This window comes from Bos grunniens, chromosome 17 (assembly GCF_055505025.1).
Source record: "Bos grunniens cultivar Pamir isolate PY7600 chromosome 17, Bosgru_T2T1.0, whole genome shotgun sequence".
NCBI classification, from domain to species: domain Eukaryota; kingdom Metazoa; phylum Chordata; class Mammalia; order Artiodactyla; family Bovidae; genus Bos; species Bos grunniens.
Window position 1 is genome coordinate 40,497,235 of NC_141181.1, and position 15,117 is coordinate 40,512,351.

The following is a 15,117-nucleotide window of genomic DNA, read 5'->3' on the forward strand; positions in this document are numbered from 1 at the left end:
ACATCTGACTTAGTCTGAGCAACCCCAGATAATGAGTCATGTGTTACTGGAGTATTTTACACATAACTCAGGGCTCAGCAAAGACTGGATGGAGACTTTGCTTCAAGCAGCATCTGAGTTCACCAGCCTTTACCTTAATCATCACAAAAACCTTCTAATGTTCTAAGAATTGTAAACATTTTTGTTATGCAGCTAGAGAGGAACAGTTAGATTCATTCATTAGCTCGTGACTGTTTCAGAGGGGACTTCCACTCCCCGCCCAAGAAGCGGGCTCTAAGGAGTGCTGCAACAACCCTGCTCAGCCTGGTGATCGTGAATCCCACCTGCCCTCAGAGCAGACCGCCTTTCTGCCTGACACAAGGGGCAAGACCTCTAGAAAACTGGTCTCCAGGATACAAAGGTCATCAATCAGGAACTCAGAGTAAAGATACACTAGGGTGACCATGTGATTTATGTCCCGAGGAGGACCCTCACGGGGAGGACACCAGGTGTGCACAGGACGGTCCTGACAAACTGGAGTGTGATGTCCCTGACACACACACTCTCCCCACCTGCGCTCTGGAAGAACACCTGGGCTTCAAGTTTCTGCATCTGTAAAATGGGCCAAGAGTGCTTACTCTGAGGGTTTTTGTGAGATGACACAAGACATACAAACATCAATTTTCTCCATTCATTCTGATAGAGACAATCAGATCAAAGACTGTCCTTCAGGCAGTCATGAGGATAACTTGGTGCTGGTGACTTAAACTTTTTGCTCCTTTGGGCCTTAGCTTCCAAGGAAGGAGCGGCTAAAATAACCAATAACTGCCAGCCCCCTAGTTGGAATTTGCCCCCAACTCTGAATTCCGAGTCATGGTCTCCACGTATGTGGAGGTTCAAGGTTGCTGCTCCACAATGTCCCTTGCTGGGTTTGCCAAACGCCGTCAACTTACCTGAACTCCCCCAGAGCTTCCATTAGGCGGCTGACATAGAACTGGACGCGGAGACTCGACTCTGCTATCTTCCTGCAGGAAATCATGGCCTTCGGTGGAGAGAAAAGAAGCCACTTTATGCTGAGACGACACTCCTTCACAATCATCTACCAGGCTTTATTCATGAGACAAGGTTACAGCCCACATGGGAGGCAGTAATTCCCTTTCCCAAAGCAGTGAGCACCTGCTGACTGGCATCAGTGTGCCTATGGATCTGTCTACCACTGCTGCCGCCAATCCACGTGCCCCGGGAAAGCGATCCAATAGAGAGAGCCCGCCGCCCTTACAGCCCTGTGGGGCCACGTACTGTACTTTCAGTACCTTTTCAATGGCACTCTTCAGCCTGTTCATGTGAGATTCAAACAGGGGGAAATGAGAAAAAAAGAAGTCCTGGAAATTCCTCTGTGCCTCTTCCTTCTCGCACAGTGAAAAGATGATGCTTATGGCAATCTTCTTCCTCCGGACTATGGCCGGGTTGGAACTGCAGGTTTCTTCGGCCAAGCTGAACGTCTCATCCATTGACCTGGAAGGAGAAGGGGTTTGAGGGGTCACCCTGCCGTCAGTGGACCACAGTGAAAATGAGCCATGAAGCCAGGGTGACACCCTGACAGCCTACCAGGGCATGTGGTCCTCACTCAGAGCACATCCCCTGCTAAGCCGTCCTCCTCCATCAGATTCTATTGTGAAAATGAAAACCTCTACTTGATACTCAGTGTTATCCTAACATGAAAAGAAACTTCAGTGAGAACTGAAAGTAATTTTAAGTGCCCTCTTATTAGACACTTAGTCCTTTTCCCTTGAACTGTGTTACATCAGACTGGTGGTATTTTGGAAGGGGTGTGAAACATCTGCTGGCTCAAAACACAGGCTCTCAGTTTTAGCTGATAGATGCCGGTAGATGAGACTCTCTGAAAGGGAAGGTCTGCTGCAGTCCACTGTGTGACCAGGACATCGCGTTTGGACATTTACTAGCAGCCAAGGCTTGCCTTCCCAAGGTTACTAAAACTAGTAGATGAAGTTACTCCTCTAAATGCTGAGACTAAGCCACGTGACCTTGAACATTCTCCGGGAAACCCTCCAAGAAGAAAGAGCCCCCTCTTTTCTACTATAGTCAGCACCTGGACCAACTTAACGTTCTGTGCAAAGACTCTGCTTCTAGGATGAGAGAAGCACGAAGCCAACAAACTGAATACGTATTCAATTTGTTGTAAGTGATGAACCTCACAAATACAGCCAATCCAGGTCTCTCCTTTATTCTGAAAAACCAGCATATGACCATGTAGCTGCTAACAGCAAGAGTGAAAGATTTTTAAAACTATTTTGTTTTTTTTTCTATTAAAAAAAAAAACACCAAAGCAAAGGATGTGCATTCATGCTAAGTTGCTTCAGTTATGTACAACTCTTTGCGAAGCTATGGACTGTAGCCCACCAGGCTCCTCTGTCCATGGGATTCTCCAGGTGAGAATACTGCAGTGGGTAGCTATGCGCTGCTCCAGGGGATCTTCCTGCTCCAGGGGATCTTCCTGACCCAGGGATAGAACCCACATCTATGTCTCCTGCACTGGCAGGCGGGTTCTTTACCACTAGCGCCACCTTTAGGAAGTCCCGAAGCAAGTGACATCACACTGAAAATGAAAGAGCCTAGCATGGCACAAGGTAGGTTTTGCAGTAAATCTTTCTCATTGACCCTAGTGTTCAGCTTCGTCTATTGCTAAGCACAGGAGGACGCTGCCTCCTTCACGTCCCTTACTACAAACTACACCCCGATGGCCACGTCTGCTGGCAGAACTCAAGGCAGGCAGCCTCATTCCCGGTCTTTAACTTGTTATTTAGTGCTCCACTCACAGGAGATTTCGAACATACCCACATTTTAAAAACATACACACATCAGAAGTTTTATGGTCAAGAAAGCTATCTCTTTTAAAATGAGATAAAAAAGGAAAGGAGACAGGCATCGTGTTCAGACCTCAGAGGACCATGTCACTGATGTGGCTGATACATCAGTAAAAGACTTCACTCACAGACACGCCAGGGGAAGGACACGGTCTCCCAGTGCTCTTGTAAATGTTAGGCATTGAAATAAACCAGCAACTGCTTTCTCTGAGAAACCCCTAGATCCTAATTATTTGCTTGGCAGAAAGAAACTGTCAAGGCGCTCTTACGATTTTACTTAATTTCATACAATGCTCCCTCTTTTTTTCCACAGTACCTGTCCAATAACTTTGATTCTCTGCACCAGTTTATTTGTATTCTGTAGAGGAAATTCTGAGCTTATGTTACACCAATCCTTTCTTGCAACCCTTTCTTCTTTGTCATCTCCTACTTCCCTCCTTTTTGCAAAAGTAAGAATGCCTACATCAGTCTGCATGTCTTGGTCAATGTGGTCTCTAATAATCAAATTGCAGTGACCATCGAGCTCTCTTCAGATGTCTGAGTCAGCTCTAGTTCCACCCTGAAAACAGTAACCAACTCCAGTCAGCACAGCAGACGGTGCCACCTGCTGAATTTCTGAGAATCACCCGCAGCTCTAACAGCGTGTTGGCTCTCACTTGCTCCCCTGAACTCTAAAGCAGCTGAGTTTCCTTCAGTCTGTAGTAGTCTTGGATTGGCCACGCAAACGGGAATAAATCAGGCCATGTGGTATTTACAAATATACTTTTTTTAAGCTTGGGATCATTTTTTTTTAATTGGAGGAAAATTGCTTTACAATGTTGTGTTGGTTTCTGCCATACGACGACTCGAATCAGTCATAATGATATACATATCCCCTCCCTCTTGAGACTCCCTCCCTCTCTATCCCAGCCCTGTAGGTAAGCACAGAGTGCAAGGCTAAGCTCCCTGCGTCACATTACACAGCAGCTCTCCACTAGCTATTTCACACGTGCTGCTTTCTCAGCTTGTCCTACCCGCTCCTTCCCCTGCTACGCTCACAAGTCTGTTCTCTGCCTCTGCATCTCCATTTCTTCCCTATAAACAGGTTCATCAGTACTATTTTTCTAGATTCCATATGTACGCATTAATATATGATATTTATGATATTTGTTTTTCTCTTTCTGACTTGCTTCACTCTGTATAACAGGCTCTTGGTTCATCCACCTCACTACAACTAACTCACATTCCTTTCTTTTTATGGCTGAGTATTACTGTAAATATGCTTTTAAGATCAACCTACATGACAGCATGCTTCAAAGTGTTTTTCAACATTTAACTATGCACACAAATACTTTACCATAGCTTTACCGTCAGGGCACTAGGTGAGATACACAGTCCATTTTGCAAACATGGAAACTGAGGCAGAGTAACTGACTTGCTTCAGAACAGAAAGGTTTTCAGTGACCACACTGCAATTAGAGCCCAGGGCTCCTGTCTGCTGGCCCTGGCTCACTGCTTGGACACTGGGAATGCCCAGGGCTCTGGCCCCATGTCTGATCCATCTGCTGGGGTCACCCAGCTGAAGCACTGAGGGGAGGGGAGGGGAGCAATCACACAGCTGACAGGCCTTCAAGTCAAGGGAAGGCCAAGCTACACACTGAATTTTTCTTATTAAAAAAACCAAATAGAACTTTGTTGACACTTATGAACAGCATTTACATACGTTATGAATACTTCAAGAACCTAAATGAAGCCAAAACTCTACTATTTAAGTACATCTCAGTGACCTGTAGCTGATCTCAGGACTGCTTAGCCTAACTGCTTATGTCATCTGAACTTACACTGAATCTGTGGATTACACTGGAATATATGAAATCACCATTTCTATAGGTCAAAGAACATCTCATCAGCAACTCTGGTTACTCGTTTTATAATTCAAGTCAGCAGCCTTTCTGGCACATTACAGCTGCTTCTTCAGGGTTTCAACAGCCCCACTAAGCAGGGAAATCTCTGCAGCCTCTCTCCCACACCCCTCTGCATCAGCTGGTAAACTGCCCCCGACTCTGTCTGCCCTGTCTCCAGGCACCAAAGCTCCCTGGGTGGGATGGCAGGGCCCCAACGTGTGGGTGTCCACGAGCAACCAACACTATGGACTGTGAAGATCCTCCCTGGCCACCCTGAACTCTCTCTGGAATGAAGTCTTTGCTGTGACTTTTCCCTCAGAGCAGAAGCAATCACATCTCTGGCATCCACTGTTCTCTGGTCCAGAGTCAGAGACTAATCCCCACTCCCACAAGGGTGCTGCCACAACGGAGATGGGCGACACCCCTGTAACTGAAGGATCTTCACAGGCAGTGATAGGTGCTGAGTCCCTGCAGCCCTTCCATCCTGGGTGTCAGACAGGACAAGCCCAGGGCCAGCCCAGGCTGTGCCCCCTCGCAGGGCTGCTCTCAGAAGAAGCTTGAGGTAATATTCAGTGGGTACGATCTTGATCCCTAACTGGGTCACCTTTAACTTGTGCTCTCTAAGTGAAGTCTGATGGGGTGATGACGCATGCACACGGGCACGCACACAGATGCCAGGCAGCTGAGCACACGGGGAACTTGGACGCTGGGCAGTCAGCCTGGGGGCAGGCACATACCCACACGCCAGAACCCAGGTGCCACGAGGCCCCAGGTGGCAAGGCTGGGACCTGGGCCAGCAGATCCCAGGTGGTGGCAGCAGAGGTCATGGCTGTGGGAGAGGGAAAGGGCTTGGGCGAGACATAGTGGAGGCAGCTTGTCTGTCTATCATCAGAGCCCGCCCTTGTGGGGTCTACAAAAATACTCAGCTCTTTGTCTTGAGCCCCAGGGCAGTAAATTATCACAAAGAAGAGCCTACAGTGGACAATGCAGTAAAGTATTAATACATCAGGGAGTTACTAGAGTTCTTCAAAGAGTTTTTAATCTCTCATTTTGAAAACTGCAGCAACACTGCCAAGCAAATACAAGCACAGAAATAGAAATCAAGTGTAGAGCTTGTTTCACTGGATAGAAAATACCCATTAGTTTCTAGATGAAGCTTTAGATGATGAAATTATTAATAAGGAAGCCTATTTTAAAATTAATTTTCCATATAATTGACAACATAGTATAGAATGCATAAACAGGCATTCTGAATTACATGCAATGCACAAAGACACTTCTAATTTCTTGTAAGACCTCCATAAGTTGCAGGAATTGGCAGAGGAAACATTAAAATAATCTTGTATAAATTTACATTTAAAACTGAATTCAGACATACAAAATGGATATGTGTGAAGAATAACATCTTTAGCAAAACTTCTCCATAAGAATAATCTTATCTAGACATACTAAAATTTATATTTTTAAAGTTTATTAAAAGTTTATCTCAATGTTGTTATGATCTATACAATTCCAGTAACTGTTACAATAAACAAAATGAGCTTTCCCAAAATAAAAAAATTATCAAAAATTATCTGCCATCTTGGCATTTGAAAGGAGCAGCTAACACCGCTTTCAATTATGCCAACTGACATACAAATTCTGATGACCTAAACAAATGAATCTGCAGAAAAGTGAGCCAGAAAAATCTTATGAGTCAAGATATCATATGAAGTATTACTACTGATTATATAAAATGACTGCATCCAAACTTTTTTTTGCAATTTATAAGTTTATGTTAATAGTCATGGATCACTATTATTCCTATTATATTTTGAAAGTAAAATATTTTTAATATATTTATTTATTTGGCTGTGCTGAGACTTAGTTGCAGCATGTAGGATCTAGTTCCCTGACCAGGGATTGAACCCAGGTCCCTTGCATTGGGAGTGAGCAATCTTAACTGCTGAACCATCAGGGAAGTCCTGAAAGTAAAATACTTTTAATGGAAAAGCCTTACACTCATTTTATAGGTTGTTCTCAAAATGCCTGGAGCATAATTTTTTAAAAAGAAACATTAACACGTGATGTTAATTTTGGGAGAAGAGGGTGCCGGCAGCCTGACGCCCTCTACATGTCTCAGCCCCCCATTTCTGGTTCTTTCAGGACCACTTCCATGAAGGTTCCCCAAGCCCCAGGACCTCCAGAATGCTGCCTCTCTCTCCCAAGCTCCAAACACTCTACCCTCTCTAAGCATTTATCTTCTTTATACCATTATTTACCTGTGCGATTTCACGAACTTCTGAAATGCAGTTGTGCAGCTGACTCTTCACTCCCTCACAAACCCTATACATGCTACTCACAACTCAACTTACTAAGTCAACCGACTGTCGTCTGGATTTTATAGGGACAACCATCTTCATTCCCTTTTAAGTTGTGGGTTTTATGAAGAAGAGATTGGAAGCTATTGATGTAACATCATCATAAGTCAAAAACGTACATTTTGCAATGTAACTAAACTTTAGATCTGAAACCAACTGAAATAAAGGCAAAGGATATCTTGGTACCATCTCTATTCATAATCAAACTCATGACTGTTTAAGAATTTAAGTTTTACCAAAAAAAAAAAAAAAAAGTGTATGTTACCATTCTTGGGTTCATATATTTTCAAAGACCATACTATGTCACCATAAGCCAAGATTTATTCCAGCCTTCTCACTTACACAAGCTACTCCCGGAGGGGAGCCAGTACAAACAGAGAATGTACTCACTTTAAATCAACACAGATCTACCCAGATATTCCCAGTGTCTTTCCTGGACCCTCAACTTGTAAACTTCCAGGCTGAGCCGAAGCTGAGTGGAAAGCTTCCACACTTTCCCAGGGATGGCAGGTGAACGCGGTGTCTACGGGCACCCCCTAGCTGCCCACCTGGGTGCCCCTTGCAGCAAGGGGGACCCAGCTTACCTCCTGGGGATGATGCCATTTTCCAAGCTTGTGGTCTGGCTCCGAAGCCAGCGGCGCTGGTAGCTGCTGGACGAGGAAGTGGAGGAGCTTGGAGACGGGAACGGTGTGATCAGAAGGCTGCTCAGGGAGGCTGCAAGAAGAAGACTGGAAAGTGAGAGTTGAACTCAAGGAGCCTGCATGAACCTACACAAAAAGCACAAGCCCAGGATCCTAACTGTTGTGGTTCTACAGGCCACACCCAGCAGGGGGAGACCGGCCTCCCTAGGACTTCTGTACTGTGAGAAAATATCCCATAAAAGGGGAAACAAGTCAAAAGGAACAGGGGCCACAGACAGAGCCTTGCATCCATGACCAGACCTCACTTACAAATGCAAACAATTATTACTCATCCACTCAGAGTGCACACTGAAGATTTCTGATACAGTGTTCCACAGAACTGTTGCTATTGCTGCCGGGTAACCAATGCCCTACACAGCGTTTACTCACACACATTAACCTCTTTTGACTGCTTCTTCACTCTATTTAGAGGTGAAATCCAGGCAGAAAGGTAGTTCCTCCACACAGCATTGCCTCTCCTGCACCCCCAGCCCTAAATGCATAGCATTTGCCCCCAGGCCCGGCCCACTGCCACTCCCTTGCTGTGAAAGAGGAATATGTGCATGTGGGGTTGGAATGCTGGAGGAGGCAGACTTTTTCTCCTTTTACCTCCCCAAGTTACTGGGTCAGGTAGAGAAGGGGATGGAATGTGACAGGCAGCCAGTCGACGTTTTCAGACACAGGTACTGACTTCACTAAGCGCAGTATACCATGCTCGTGGACACCACTGGAAGGCAGCTTCTCCACGTGAGCCATCATGTTTTTATTTCTACTTTCACAGGCAGATGGAAATACGCTGAGTCCCCAGCGTGAGTTCTGAAATCCTGCAAGGGTTGCCTGGCTGCCCGGCAAGCATCTGCAATGTGCCAAGCGCTGTGCAGCGCGTGGTGGCCCTGCATGGAGCTGACGGCTGCAAGACCAGAGAACCCCCAGCCACAAGGGTGCGAAGCTAACAATCTAGGCTTCCTTGTCCACAGCAGAGGTGCTGTAAGCATCCATGAGACGCTCTTCTTCTGATCCAGTTCGCATGCACAGGGAAGGTAGAGCTTATTCATCTGTGGATCCCTTGTATCCAGGATGTGCCTGGGACACAACGGACAATTAACACAGGTTTGCTGAACGCATGGCACCTCTGCACTGAAGTGCTGCCAGGTGAGGCTGGCCTGGTTTCAGCCTTGAGGCTGGACTTACACCTCCAAATTCAAATCCCCATTTCAAGTATCAGTGAGTAGGTAATTCTGTTGAGAATTTTGAAGGGAGATAGAGTTCTTCCTCAAAGTAACAGAATACTACTTAATGAAAAAAATCCTAATTAGACATGTCTGCTCCACTCCCAAGTTCGTAAAATCCCCTATAAGATCCAGATCCTCGTCCCCTATTTCCAAATCTCAGGGTGCCTGGTCTTATGCTGAGCACATCATCTTCTTCTTGGCAGGTGGAGGACACCATTGAGATGCAGCACTCGCATTATAAATACTTGTCCCTACCCTGTCACAAAAGCAGGATGGGATGAGCTAAGGACACTGTCTTCTGGAAGTCATGCTCATGCTGTGTGCTCAGTTGTGTTGACTCTCTGTGACCCCATGGACTGTAGCCCATCAGGCTCCTCTGTCCACGGGATTCTCCAGGCAAGAACACTGGAGTGGGTTGCTATGCCCTCCTCCATGGATGTTCCTGACCCAAGAATCAAACCCAAGTCTCCTGCGTCTCCTGCATTAGCAGGCAGGTTCTTTACGACTGTACCACCTGGGAAACCCTCTGGAAGTCCTACAGCTGCAAGATTCTTCTGCTCAGTAGAGGAGGAGTAAGACCCAGGCCCTCCTTCAAATCCCAGCTCTGTGGCTCACTGTCTGGGACACGTGGGTGGTTCACTTAACCTGTCAGCTTTCTCATCCATAAAACAGGAGCAGTAAAGGAGCACACCTCAGTATGTTTCGTGAGAGCTGCAACCTGCTAGTGGGTTATAAATTATTTAGCAGATCAAAACCGGTATTTTAAAAGAGAAGTATGAATGGAAATAGAGGGCAGTGTTAACACTAATTTATGACACTTTTGTTTGTCATATATAAAGATGTTTGTTACTGGATCATGATGTGAAATGCATTAGTGTGGGTGGCAGACAAAAGAAAGCTTTAAAAACCACTGACCTATTTCACACAGTTCCTGTGAGGATTAAACAAATCAATACATGTAAAACACTCAGCCAGTGCCCATACAGTAAATGTTACCTACTCACTCTCCGACAATTCTTAGAAAAGGTGGGCCAGGTAAGACATTTCAGAGTACTACTAAAAGGTCATTACTTCTGAATAGTTAATTGTGAAACGAACTGAGAACTTGTAATAGAGACATGAAAAAGAAAAGCAAAAAATTAAAATAAAAAAACCAAGGAGGATGTTCCCTTTATCCGTACTATAGAATGCGGAATAATAATTGTAATAAAAACATAAGCTAAAGGCTGGCTGAGCGTTCTCCAACATTTCCTGAAAAATATTCTGGGGGCTTCCCTGGTGGCCCAGTGGCTAAGACTCAGATTCAATCCCTGGTCAGGGAACTAGATTCTACAGGCCACAACTAAGAGTTCACATGCTGCAACTCATGATTCCATGTGCCACAACTTAAAAAAAAAAAAAAATCTCGAGTGCCACAATTACCAACACAGCCAAATAAATAAAATAAGTATTTTAAAAATGCATTTTGATATCACATAGGAGGACTTTTATGCAAAAGTACTGTAGTGTATGTAGTCAATCATGCGTGCATGCTGCATTGTTTCAGTCATATCCGACTCTGTGCGACCCCATGGACTGTAGCCCACCAGGCTCCTCTGTCCATGGGATTCTCCAGGCAAGAATACTGGAGTGAGTTGCCATGCCCTCCTCCAGGGGATCTTTCCAACCCAGGGATCAAACCTGCATCTCCTGGGTCTCCTGCATCGGCAGGCGGAGTCTTTACCACTAATGCCACCTGGGAAGCCCGTAGTCAATCATACGTTTTAGCAAATGATACAGCGACAACTCTCAGACACAAGAACAGGCCTCATTTTACCTTGTAGCCTATTGCCATTTTCATGAGAAAAGGATGGATTCAATCCCCATTTAGTACGTGTGGCTATGGGCTGGGCCATGGTCTACAAGGGAGTGCAGCCTGGATGCTGCTGAGGCGCTTGTCCCCATCCCCAGGGCAGAGTGGGCTTCCCCGGCTAGTTCACTCACTTCACTGTGGGCCTGGCATCTCCAGGACACCAAAGAGCTTCTGCACAGGAGTTCCATAGGGTAGGTCCCAGCCCACACCATGCTTCCTGTCAGCTCCACAAGTTGGTGCCTCGGTTGTAAAACGTGCGACTTTCAGTTAAATTATTCACAGCCTCAGCTTCAGCTTTAAAAGTGCTATGTCTGACACTTCTTAATATTTTTAGTATCGCTCTTCTTTTTAGAATACTTTTATAATTAGCACAAATGCTAATGCACACAGACTGCAAAGATTTTTGGAGTTTTGCACATGAATAAGAAAACAATTTATGCTTGCATCCCCACCCCCCTGACAGAGGAGGGCTCTTAAATAAGTGTCTATGTATTCCTACAGAAATTAGCGATAAGAAAAAAGAATACATCTATAGGCTTAAAAATGTCAACTGCTGGCTCTTCTTGACCTGTTTTCTTCAAGATAAGGATTCAGCTTTATCTGGAAATACGTCTGCTATTTGGAGAGCTTACTGTATTGATAATCTGACAAAATCTGGATTCAAAGTGACAATACCCTGAAACTCTTAATTCCATTTGCTCAACTTTGACGGAGCACCTACTAAGTTCCTGGCACTACCTGGGCCTGAGGCAGAAAGTTACAGCACAGAAAGTTCTTAACAAGCTCTGTCCTTAACAAGCCTGCATGCATGGAGTAAATAAACAAGATGATAACAGAGAGTGCTAAGTTCACATGATTTTCTTTACGAAACCAGGACAAAGGTTTATTCTCCAGTCAGTGGTCCAAGAACACCCTTGTGAAAATGGTACATCTCAACTAAACCTAAAACCCAGCAAGAGCCAGTCATGGAAAGGGCGTTATCAGATGTTCCCCAGGAAAATGACTAGATCATCTGAGTGTGTCTCTTTTAAAAATCTGTATGTACTCCTCCTCGTATATATGGGGAACATGTTCCCCCCACCATTCAAGGATCCACTGAACATCTCCTATATGTCAGGCAGGATTCAGGCTACTGGGGATGGAGCAGTCAGCGTGACTCAGTAGCTGGGTCTCTGCCCTAGGGGAGCTTACTCTTCATGGGAAAAGCAGCAGCAAGCAAAAATCCCCAAGGAATTACAAAACACAACCAGAATGTGGTGAGTCCACAGGGGCAAACTCAACATTGGAAAAGGAAATGCAAACTCAAACACTCAGAAGCTGCTACGATTCCTCCAATGGGAAGAACTGTGAGTTTGGCTGGTTGATGCTGCTGCAAAATGGAGTCATGTGCTCTCCGACCTGACAGCACACCTGGGACAGTGCAGAGGCAGGACTGCAGCAAACATCTGGGTCTAGAGTGCAGGTTTGGACTTGCCAGATAGCCCTCACTGGCAGGAGACACCTGGGCGGAGGAACCCGCAGAAGCCCCAAGTCCTCCATCTCTTGCACAGCTTGGACAGAACAGATGAGGTGTCTTTGTTTACGGACACACTCGCGCCAAAACTCAGTTCAGTTCAGTCGCTCAGTCGTGTCCAACTCTGCGACCCCATGAACCGTAGCACGCCAGGCCTCCCTGTCTATCACCAACTCCCGGAGTCCACCCAAACCCATGTCCATTGAGTCGGTGATGCCATCCAACCATCTCATCCTCTGTCATCCCCTTCTCCTCCTGCCCTCAATCTTTCCCCACGTCAGACACTTTTCCAATGAGTCAGCTCTTCGCATCAGGTGGCCAAAGTGTTGGAGTTTCAGCTTCAGCATCAGTCCTTCCAATAAATATTCAGGGCTACTTTCCTTTTAGATTGACTGCTTTGGTCTTCTTGCAGTCCAAGGGAGTCTTGGACTTTTCTCCAAAACCACAGTTCAAAAGCATCAATTCTTGGGCGCTCAGCTTTCTTTATGGTCCAACTCTCACATCCATACATGACCACTGGAAAAACCATAGCTTTGAGTAGACGGCAAAGTAATGTCTCTGCTTTTTAATATGCTGTCTAGGTTAGTCATAACTTTCCTTCCAAGGAGTAAGCGTCTTTTAATTTCATGCCTGCAATCACCATCTGCAGTGATTTTGGAGACCGGAAAAATAAAGTCAGCCACTGTTTCCACTGTTTCCCCATCTATTTGCCATGAAGTGATGGGACCGGATGCCATGATCTTCGTTTTCTGAATGTTGAGTTTTAAGCCTTTTTCATTCTCCTCTTTCACTTTCATCAAGAGGCTCTTTAGTTCTTCTTTACTTTCTGCTATAAGGGTGGGGTCATCTGCATATCTGAGGTTATTGATATTTCTCCCGGCAATCTTGAATTCAGCTTGTGCTTCTTCCAGTCCAGCGTTTCTCATGATGTACTCTGCATAGAAGTTAAATAAGCAGGGTGACAATATACAGCCTTGACGAACTCCTTTTCCTATTTGGAACCAGTCTGTTGTTCCATGTCCAGTTCTAACTGTTGCTTCCTGACCTGCATACAGATTTCTCAAGAGGCAGGTCAGGTGGTCTGGTATTCCCATCTCTTTCAGAATTTTCCACAGTTTATTGTGATCCACACAGTCAAAGGCTTTGGCATAGTCAATAAAGCAGAAATAGATGTTTTTCTGGAACTCTCCTGCTTTTTCAATGGTCCAGTGGATGCTGGCAATTTGATCTCTTGTTTCTCTGCCTTTTCTAAAACCAGCTTGAACATCTGGAAGTTCACGGTTCACATATTGCTGAAGCCTGGCTTGGAGAATTTTGAGCACTACTTTACTAGCGTGTGAGATGAGTGCAAGTGTGCGATAGTTTGAGCATTCTTTGGCATTGCCTTTCTTTGGGATTGCAATGAAAACTGACCTTTTCCAGTCCTACAACAGGCTAATGTGACCAGACCTCTATTTTCTCTTCAAGCTCAGCTTGCAGACTCTCCCCTCACTGCGTCCAGCCTCCCTCTGTTCCCAGTACATAGCAGTCTTTATGCTGCCCACACACAAACTTGCAAAGCCTGTTCCCAACCCTGGGCTCTGCCCCAGCAGCCCCCAAAGTCTAACATGTTCTCTGCTCTGGTCTTCACCAAGCAAGTTAGCAAGGTGCTTGAGTCAACTGAGACTTCAGCTTCCAGGAGAGGCATTCCTTGAGCAAGCACTCTGGTGGTGACTGAAGCCTGCCTACATTTTATTGTCTTTCTCTGTGTCTTCTCTATTGAATATAAACTACATGTCTACTTGATTACTGATCTCTCCTCACATCCAACAAAAACGTCTGGTGCATAAGATTCTCAAGAAAAGTTGCTTCGTGATGTCTGTCTCAATCAACAAGCACAGCAGACCCAAAACATTAGAAAAAAAATTTCTAGAGAGTTCAAAACCTGAATTTGTTAAAAAGCTTCCTATGGTCAAAACTGTATAGAGAGCATAAGGATTTTCTCCCCACCTCTTCATTTTAAGTCTTTTTTATGTTTGACAGGGAAGCCTAGTGGCTCAGATGGTAAAGAATCTGCCTGCAACGTAGCAGATGCAGGTTCGATTCCTGGGTCAGGCAGATCCCCTGGAGAAAGGAATGGCAATCCACTCCAGTATTTTTGCCTGGAGAAACCCATGGACAGAGGAGCCTGGTAGGCTATAGCCCATGGGGTCAAAAAGAGTCAGACACGACTTAGTGACTAACACTTTCACTTTGATGGTGGAAGTGATGATGGTGGTGGTGGTGATGGTGGTGGAGGTGATGGTGGTGATGATGGTAGCAGTGGTGGTGGTGATGGTGGCAGCGGCAGTGGTGGTGATGATGGTGGTGGTGGCGGTGGTGGTGGTGATGATGGTGGTGACGGTGATGGTAGCAGTGTGGCTCTGAGCCTGAACCCTTTCTCTCAGTTTGATACAGAGGGTACTACAACTAAAACAGTACACGACAACAGCTTTTGTTGACTGTAACACTAACAGTACTTCTCGTAAGAGTTTCTGCTTACTAAACACTTGAAAAATATAAAGTTCTTTAAAGTTCAGCAGTTGTGTTTCTAATCACAGAAGAGTTGAAGTACTTAAAAGGTCAATTATTGTCTGATAGGAAGACGTCTTTTTTAATAAACCAAACAAGTTAATTGGCAAATCAAATTCTGATTAAAACACATTTAGCTCCCAAACCATAGAATTACTTTAAGACTACATACAGTGCTCAAAA

At 45.2% G+C, this 15,117-nt stretch overlaps 1 protein-coding gene across 8 annotated transcripts in view; it reads right to left on the reverse strand.

Annotated features, from left to right (window-relative positions):
* Positions 1 to 15,117, reverse strand: part of FNIP2 (folliculin interacting protein 2) — a 129,449-nt gene that overhangs the window by 33,352 nt on the left and 80,980 nt on the right. For all 8 annotated transcript variants that reach the window (XM_086346939.1, XM_086346940.1, XM_086346938.1 and 5 more), the window contains 3 exons: positions 7,692 to 7,821; positions 1,293 to 1,494; positions 933 to 1,021 (listed from right to left, as the gene is read on the reverse strand). In XM_086346939.1, coding sequence (XP_086203065.1) covers positions 933 to 1,021; positions 1,293 to 1,494; positions 7,692 to 7,821 — 421 coding nt within the window. The remainder of the gene's footprint in view (positions 1 to 932; positions 1,022 to 1,292; positions 1,495 to 7,691; positions 7,822 to 15,117) is intronic.